The sequence below is a fragment of the Coffea arabica genome, chromosome 2e, assembly GCF_036785885.1.
Source record: "Coffea arabica cultivar ET-39 chromosome 2e, Coffea Arabica ET-39 HiFi, whole genome shotgun sequence".
NCBI lineage: Eukaryota > Viridiplantae > Streptophyta > Magnoliopsida > Gentianales > Rubiaceae > Coffea > Coffea arabica.
The window spans coordinates 42,444,682-42,454,593 of record NC_092313.1 but is presented as its reverse complement, the minus strand read 5'-3'; the positions used below and the strand labels follow the sequence as shown (position 1 = coordinate 42,454,593).

Sequence of the window (9,912 nt, the reverse complement as noted above, 5' to 3'; positions counted from 1 at the left end):
TAGAGTAACCTAGAACTCAGTGAGGTTCCAAAACATCATGCAGACCCAAATAGCAAGTTAACGATTATTTAAAAGTGTAAATATCAAAGTAGTGAGCATAAAAAAAGTCAAGAAAATGAGCAACAACCCTTCGTATAGCCAATCACTAAATATTCAACAGTTTAAGTAAAAAGATACAGTTACTTTTGCAAACTAGCTCCGTCATAGCTTGATCAAATAGTAGTTGACATTCCGCCAACTTTCAAGTAAAATAACCAATCCAGTAGTGCTCCACTTAACTCCAATCTCCATCCAGCATTCAAACCCACTACTGGGCCCGAACTCCAAGATAAACATTGGTGGTAATACTCAAGTATACGAAGTAGTCGAGGAGATAACACTCTACTTGACAACACTAGATACCCGAGGTTCGTTATCTAATCGATCAGGCCCTTGCCGGCTCGACTCGATTAACTCGCCACTGGGTTTTTGGAATTTCAGACAGTATTCAAGTCATATACATGTATATCAAGTCAATTGCAATCAATGAATGATAATATATCACATTAGGGCAAGTGCGATAAAGTACACCCTTACCCGACCAAACAAATCAAATATTGTCCGATCACATTAGTAAAGCGTTTCAATCAAGTATCAAGTTCAATCATGCACTTGGAATCACTCACCAAAGACTTAGTGCTTTTCAACATCACGCTCAAGTGCAACTCCATGGTTGGAGTTCAAATATGCGATAAAATATCATTTAAGAGTTTGAAATCAACTAGGGTTCTAAACATAGGAGTTTCGCTTAAAGAAAATCAAATAAATGAAACTCGTTTAAGTAGTATTCATGTTACTTATCAAACTCTAAAAAATTCATGCTCGCTCTTTTAGTTTTGATAAAGAAGCGATTACAACTTTTGAATTTGCACTTGGTATGAAAGATTGAGAAAATCATAGTTATAAGGGTCGCTACTTTCACCTTTTAAAGAATACGAGTTTTGGCAAAATTTCAGCTTATATACCTCTACTAACGGAAACTTGAACACCATAGATAATCCAAATTCACTTCGACCTCAAATCGTCAGTCAAGTTTCAAGTTCACTCACTTATCCTTCAAGCGAAAATTTGGGCAGCATGCCCTTTGTATTTATCCATTTTTCAGCCATTTATGGCTTCATTTTTTTTCCTCAAATCAGCCCAATTCAAACACACAAGCAAGTATGTCAAGAAAGCCCTTCCACTAGGCTAAATAACATCCAAATATAACTCATTTCTGGCAACTACTCAATCACAACCAATGCTGAAATTTACTTGCCAAAGCTGGAAATTCAACTTTCAACTCTAAAAAGTAACAATCATGCCACTAATCACTTCACAAATTCCATTTCCAAGCTCAATAACAACATTTGCTAGTTAAACATCAATAATCAAAGCTAAAAAATATAAACCCTAGCTGAAATTTTCACTACACCACCAAAAACTAGAAAATCATCTATCATATGCCAAGATTAAAAGATTCTAAAGCATATTTAGCTAGATTAAGAAAGATAAAAGGGAGTTCTAGACTTATACCTTACAAAACCTTCCTGAAAGTGAGGAACCAAACAATTTCTCCCACAACTTGCACCACACCAAGCTTTCCAAGCACCAAGATGAAGGTTTAATCGGTTTAGTTTTTTTCGATTCAACTCAAATAAGGCTAGAATCAAGGTTGGAAATTGAAAGTTTCTTCTCTCTTTTCTCTCCTCTATGTCTAGGCCACCATGAAGAGAAGAAGAGGAAAGTGAGCCAAATTGGTAGATAAGAAGGAGAAAGTTAGCTTAGTGAAAGTTCCTTGGATTTTTGACAAGTGTCGCACCAAGATTCAATCTCATTTTTTTTCATTTTCTCCCTTTTCTTTAGTCAAGAATTTCAGCTACTTTAAGGGATACTTTAAGGTTGATTTTGCTGAAATAAAATGTAATAAAATAGTGTTCAAGTGGTGTACTCAATCGGTAGCAAACGGTGCACGTCGGTTCAAGCCTATTTTCCTTAACTCTCTTATACTTGTGCTTTAACTTGTGATTCACTCACTTCTTATTAGCACTTCTAATCACACACTTTTTCCTACCTAATACTCACTCTTATCCTCCAAATTTAGTTCACACTCCTTACCAATTAATTGCACTACCAAAATACGCAAAAATCCTAATTTATCCTAACTATAAAATTAAAGGTAAAACTCTCGATTCTATTATTTATTACAACTATTGAGAGAGTAATTTAGTAGAAAAGAAATTATAAATTAACTTATTTAAAATAAAAGGAAATTTTAAAGAAAATATGAAGAATTTTACAAGTCCTCACACTCTCTCTCCCTTAAAAGAATTTTGACCTCAAAATTCATACCTTTATTCGTAAATAGCTCAGGGTACTTCTCTTGCATGTCTGTTTCTAGCTCCCAAGTTGCTTCCTCCACCTCATGGTGTTTTCATAGAAATTTAACCAGGGGAATCTGCTTATTTCTCTAGTCCTTCACCTTTCGATCTAGTACTTGAATAGGTCGTTCCTAGTAGGTTAAAGACTCGTCAAGTTCAATATCCTCTGACGGTAAGATATGAGTCGAATCCAGGTGATATTTCTTAAGCAACGAAACATGAAAAACATCATGGATTCACGATAGACTGACGGGTAATTCCTGTCGATAAGCCATTTTTCCTACCCGTTGAACTATACTAAAAGGTCCTATGTATCTTGGTTGCAATTTCTTACCCTTTCCTACCTTGAATTTTCTTTTCAGTGGAGTAACCCTAAGAAATACCTTATCCCCTACTTCAAATTCCAAATCCTTTCTCTAATGATCGATATAGCTCTTTTGTCGACTTTGGGCCGTTTGAAGCCTCTGATATATCACTTTTACCCTTTCGTAGGCTTTCTCAATCCATGGTATTGTTGCCGGATCTATAATCTTCCTTTTTCTTACTTCATCCTAATGGATCGGTGATTGACATCTTCGTACATAAAGTGTTTCATATAGGGCCATTTGAATAGAAGAGTGATAACTATTGTTATATGCGAACTGTACCAGTGTCAGATATTGGCACCAATTTCCTCCAAAATCTACAATACAGCCTCTTAGCATATCCTCAAGAGTTTGAATGGTTCTCTCAGACTGTCCATCGGTTTGAGGATGATAGGCCGTGCTATAATTCATGACCTCTTTGAGTTCGTGGCAATCTTGATACAAAATCCATCGTTATGTGATCCCATTTCTATTCGGGTATCTTTAAAGGCTATGCTCAACCTTCACTTGTTGACCTGTAAGGCACTTTTGCACAAATTAAGCAATCTCCGCCTTCATATTATCCCACCAATACAAACTTTTGAGATCCTGGTACATCTTACTACTACCTGGATGCACTATGTACCTAGAGCGGTGAGATTCCTCCAAAATCTCCTTCTTCAGTTCTTCATCATTAGGTACAACAACGTGATTTTGAAACCTTAGAATCCCATCAGGACCTAGGTTAAAATCAAGTAATTCTCCTTTCTTCACTCTTTCCATCCACTTTTGTACCGTTGACTCTTTCTTTTGACCCTCTTTAATTCGATCCAACAATGTCGACTTCACCTCAATATTTTCAAAGATAACTTTCTGCGGCTCAAGACGAGGGTTCCATTCACATACATTTTCTAACAGGTTCCACTCTTCCACCATTAAACATGCTAGTTGAGTCTTCCAACTTAAAGCATCTGCTACAACATTAGCCTTTCCTGGATGGTAATTAATGATACAATCATATCTTTTAAGAACTCCATCCATCGATGTTGTCTCAGATTTAGCTCCTTCTGAGAAAATAAGTATTTAAGGCTCTTATGGTCTGTGTATACCTCAAATGTCACCCTATACAGATAATGCCGCCACTTCTTTAGAGTAAACACAACGACTGCAAGTTCTAAATCATGGGTTGGATAGTTTTGCTTATGAGATTTTAACTTTCGAGAAGCATAGGCAATTACATTCCTATTTTACATTAAAACACACCTTAATCCTTCTCTCAAAGCATCGGTATAAACTGTATAGCTATCCTTCCCATTTGGCAAAGGTAACACTGAAGCCAGGGTCAATTTCTTCTTAAACCCTTGAAAACTATTTTCACACTTAGCATCCCAAATATATTTTCCTTGTTTCTTTGTCAAATTCGTTAGGGGTCCCGCAATTCTTGAAAAATTCTTTATAAACCGACGGTAGTACCCCGCTAGACCCAAAAAGTTTCGAACTTCAGTAGGATTCTCCGGCCATTTCCATTTGGCAATAGCTTCCACTTTAACCGGATCTACAGTAAGTCCATCTCAAAAGATTATATGGCCTAGAAACGTCATTTTCTCTAGCCAAAATTCACACTTGCTAAACTTAGCAAACAACTGGTGCTTTCTCAGAATTTGCAATACTATTTTCAAGTGTTATTCATGCTCCTCCTTTGTCTTAGAGTACACCAGGATATCATCAATAAATACTACCACGAAACTATCCAAATAAGGTTTAAACACCCGATGCATTAAATCCATAAATGCGGTTGGGGCATTGGTTAAACCAAAAGGCATCACTGCAAACTCGAAATGTCCATATCGAGTGTTAAAGGCAATTTTTGGCACATCCTCCTTCCTAATTCTCAATTGATAATATCCTTGTCGGAGATCTAACTTAGAAAACACCACAGCCCCTTGTAATTAGTCAAATAACTTGTCAATGTGGGGTAAAGGATATTTATTCTTAATGGTCACTGCATTCAACCCTCGATAATCAATGCATAATCTCAAACCCCCATCCTTCTTTTTGACAAATAGCACTGGAGTGCCTCAAGGTGACTCGCTCTCATGTATAAATCCCCATTCTATCTAGTCTTGTAATTGCAATTATAGGAGTAGTTTCAGGTACTAGATCAATTTTAAATTCAATTTTTCTCTGGGGTGGCAATGATACCAATTCATCCGGGAACACATCTGAATATTCACTTATCATCGGCATATCTCTAGTTTCACCTTTTCTCCTGGGGTGTTAACTAGAAAAGCTAGATACCTCCGTGCCCCATTACTTAGCAATTTTCTAACCCTAATTCCCGTAATAAGGGCAGATAAGGCTAGAATACCCCTTACATATAGTTTTAGAGTTGCCTCATCGGGTATGCAAAACTCGACCACTTTTGTTCGACAATCTACCCGAGCATGATAACGAGCTAACCAATCCATTTCTATAATAACGTCATACCCCTTAATGGCTAGACTTATAAGATCAACTACTAATTTTCGCTCATCAACCCAAATATCGCAGTTTCTATACACCTCGTTAGCAATAAAGATTGGTTACCCGCAGGTGTTTTTACTTTTAAATCATATGGTAGCCTCTCGACCTTCACATCAATTCCACACATGAAAGTAGGATTGACAAAAGAATGCATAGCACTAGGGTCTATCAAAATCTTGGTCAAACGATGAAAAATAGGAATCATACCTTCCACTACCTCCGATGGTTCAGGTACCGCTTGTTGGTCCAAGGCGTACACTATAGCTGGCACTCTTGGCCTAGTCCCTCCTACAGTAGTCAGTTTAGGGTTTGATCAGTCAGCTGGTCTGGCATCACTAATGAGTGGACAATTAGCGATCTGGTGTTCAGTACTTCCACACCGTAGGCGCTTTCGAGCCTTTCGCCAGCAATTATCCTCAATATGGTTGGATTTCCCATAATACCCACAAGATACTCGGGGGGTGGATGTCTGGCCTTCCTGCGAGGCACCTCTCGCTTGTTCCCTTCCCCTTGGGGTTCCTCTAGGAGTAACTCCCTTAGATGTACCCGTAAACTTTCCACCGCCAGCTCCTCAACCGACTTTAGGAGGTGGCATGCCCCGATTACTGTGTACCTACCCCTGACTTCCACTAGGCGCACCTCTCCTTTTTGCATGAAAAAATCCTTACTTGTGCCCTAACAATTTCTATTCTCTGGGCTTTTTCCAAAACCTCCGTAAAAGAATTAATTTGTGCCACCGCCAAGGCCTCCTGTATTTCTACATTTAGTCCCTGTACAAATCTCCTTACCCTCCTTTGCTCCATAGCTATCAATTCATGAACAAACTTGGATAGTTTAGTGAACTGAGTCTCACACTCAAATACACTTAGGGTTTCCTGACGGAGCTTAATAAAATCGTTCTCCCTCTTCTCCTGGACTATCGGTGGGAGATATTTCTCACTAAACTCACGCACGAAGTTCAACCAGGTCCATGCTGTCCCCTCTCTCTTCCACTTAGCCTTAACTACATTCCACCATGCTCTGGCTGATCCCTCAAACTGAAATACAACAAAATTCATCTGCCTATCCTCTGTATAGTTTAAGGCAGCAAAGATATTGATCATCGTCTCCAACCACCTCTCAGCTACCTCAGGGTCCGATCCTCCAAGAAACTTAGGAGGAGAAAACTTTTGGAATCGCTTTAGGGCCCTGTCTTACCCTATTTTAGGGTCCCTAGGTTGATTAACAGGGGTTTGACCCTGTTGCTCTACCAGTCGAGCAAGAATATTGATCATTTACTGAATTGCCGTTGCCACCTGATCCCCTCCTTCATCTCGGGGTCCAGGTTGTGACTCAACCGTTTCACCTCTTTCCTCTCTCGGTTCTCGTACTGGTTCTTGTGCCTGTCTAGCCCCACGGCCACAGCTAGAACCGCGTCCTCAAGTAGTTCCACGGTCCTAATTTCTCCTACCCTCCATGCTTCTTTTGGACAATAAACTATACAGATATAAGCAAAATAAAATAGTTATAAAACTCAATAAAAGCATTTCCAAGTCATAAAGTAAAGGCAATACAACACATTTAAAATAAACATTTGCTTTATATACATAGCAAAATAAGTCACATAACAAGTTAGAAAGTATTGTACATGCCAACCTAATAAAGCCAAAAGCTTATAACAGTCAAGGAACATAGAACAAAAAGCAAGCGCTATATACATCAACCTTAAGACGTCAATATCAAAAACAAAAGATGACGTGTTATCCCAACTATGTCCCTAACTATCTCACGCAATCCCTCAAAACCCTAGACCCCTAGTCTAGTTAGTCACCGACCTGACCGACTCTGCCTCTTCCACAGATGGAGCTGACTTCTCCTCTGGGTCCTCCTCAGGATCACTAGGGACTGCGTTCCCTGGACCCTCCTTGGTCAAATTCTGCACTACTTCCTCTACCAAGGCCCCACACTCAGTTAAAATATTGTCTGTCCAATCTCTCACGTCCCTGACTACCTGAACAAGGCGACCATTAGCCTCATGAGCCTGCTCTAGGAAGGCATTGGTTCGCTCCTGCTTCTCGAAAATCGAAGACTCAAGCTCTCGAATCCTAGCCCCCTGTACTCGTAGAACCACCTGCAGACGCTCTATCTCTGTCTGGCATCTACGATTGGCACTACCCAATCGTTTCCTCTCGTCGGCAATAGCGAGAACTACCCCATCGGAGTAGAAGTAGGTCCTCCAGCAGTCAAAATGTCGAATCTTACACGCAGGAGACCACTGACATACAGGCCTTCCGGGATGCTCCTGGTATGTGAGGATCCGAAATTTTCATATTTTATTTTATTTTTCTGGCTTAATTAATTATTTACTCACCCGTTTTCTCTGAATAATTTATTTCAATCATTTTAAACTTACTTACATGGAATAATGTTTCAATTATATTTTTAACACGTCTCGTTAGTAAAATTAATTTTTCTAGAGCTCGTTTAGCGAGAAATAAGGAGTACACATTTTTCGAGACTATGTTCGATCCGAGAGTACATTAGTCTTGGAGAATTAAGAATGATCAATAGTAGATTAAGAAAATTTAATTGAGAGATTAGATGTGAGTAAATTAAAATTAAGCTTATACCGTGCGCGCGTCAAAAGTTTTCCGAAAGACGTGCTAGTACAAATTAATTGGAGATTTGAGAAATTAATACTAGACTCATGTGATGACTCATGTTTTTATTTCTAAAATAGTTATTTTCATGATTATTTACCATAGTATTAGTTAGTTATATCATCGTTACAAGAATTTCTTAGAAATTTCACTTTATCGCGCACAAGTCGGAAGTTCGCATTTTCATGCGCACGACTAATTGGAGGATTTTAGAAATTATTGTTAGACTATTAAGAGTGAATAATAATAGTGTTAATGGAAGTGCATTATAGGTTTAGTGCACAAGTGAAACAAACTCGAGAGGAATCGGGCACGAAACGCGCGCGTACGCGGACTATTGGAGAGTTGACTTTTGTGCACTTAAAGCTTACACCTACCAAGCTTAGTCAAGAAGCTTTTGAAGCTGCAACACTCTCTCTCTTTTCTCTCATTGTGACCGAACAACACCAAGGAGAAGAAGGAGCAAAACCTTCATCATTTCACCTCACTTTCTTGCACCAAATCACTTCAAATTTCTACCACAAACTCAAAACCACTTGGAGATCATCTTGGACTAGGAAGAGAGATTCATTCTCACGGTTTCTTGGAGCTCAAAGGACCAAAAATTTCTGAGTTCATCATCTAAAGAGGTAGTTAATCATCCAACCCTTGAATCTTAACTTTTGTAAGTTAGATTGCACTTAGAAGCTTGTAGCTTCATGTGGGTAGCTTTGGATTGTTGAAAATCATGTGAGTGGGCTCTATGAAATCCCACAATGGACTTGTTGGAATGATTTGATGATTTTGAATGTTATTTATGTTGATTAAGTGTTTATCTAGTGGATTTAAGTTGAAAGAGTAGAAAGAAACTCAAAGGAAGTTGAAATGGAAGAAGGGCCGATTCTGCCCTGTTTTCGCAGAGCACTTGGTACAATTTTTTTGTGATCAAATGACCTTGATCTTGATGTAGATATGTTGTATAGGTTGTGTGGAAAGTTTCCACCAAAAATCACTTGATTTGGTTGGGTAAAAGTTGCATTTTCGAAACATGTTCAAATCTGGAAAACGTATATAGAGGTACTCTGGCAGCGAACTTTAAATGACCGTAACTCTTTGCTCCGACGCCGTTTGCGGCATTTGAAACTAGACACTTCTAGTTTTCTAACGATATAAAATGCATCCCTTGATTCGACTTGAGTGAACTGTACTAGCTCTTCAAAGTTACCTGTCCTGTTTCACTCTTGTGCTAAAGAGTCAATGAGGTGCTGGGACTTGTTGCTTAAATTTGAGCTAGCTATGGATAGAATTTCAAAATGATTTCTTCTGAGAAATTGTAGCTTTATGAATTTAATTTCCAACGCCACCAACCATGCTTAATTCCAAGTTGAATTGACTGAGTTATAACCAAATTACAGAACTGCACCAGTGATAGAAAACCCTAATTTTGGGCTAGCCAATGGCTTATTTCGAATTGGGACTTGTTATTTTGAAACTTTTGGTGTAAATCACCTACCAAATGTATGTTGGATATTTCTTAGATCTTTCCTTCATAAATGAATCCTGTTTGAGATGAATTCATTGGTCAAAGGTTCGAAAAAAAGGAAAACGGTAACTTAAGGCAGAATTGCCTTGTATATTCCTAGAACTTTAGTGGTCTTGTTAACTGACTTTCCGTATGAATTTTTACATGAAATTTGACAGAGGAGTATGTCTTATATGGTAGTGTAATCATACCAAATTTGGTGCCATTCCAAGTCCATTTCGATGCCCAACTGAAGTCCCAAAGTTTATGTTTCAAATCTGAAAAATTGCCCAATGGTCTTCATTTTGAACCAACTTTGAGCTGCTATATCTTGGCGCTCAAAACTCTGACTCTTGTTCCGTTTGCTGTGTTTTAAACTTTGATTGTAACTCTAATTGAGTTTCAAATTTTAGGGGCTAGTTCACAGTCTGTGAATTTTTCCGAATTTCCAAAATTTACCGAAAACCAAGCCCGAATCTGTCTTGAAGAGACAAGTCAGCCACTTT

General features: G+C 38.5%; 1 protein-coding gene across 1 annotated transcript; it reads right to left on the bottom strand.

The window, feature by feature from the left end:
• Positions 1 to 3,301: 3,301 nt before the first annotated feature.
• On the bottom strand, positions 3,302 to 3,784 carry LOC140036303 (uncharacterized). The gene has a single exon (XM_072077661.1). It carries the CDS (start codon positions 3,782 to 3,784, stop codon positions 3,302 to 3,304), a length of 483 nt encoding a protein of 160 aa, XP_071933762.1.
• Between the last annotated feature and the right edge of the window lie 6,128 nt (positions 3,785 to 9,912).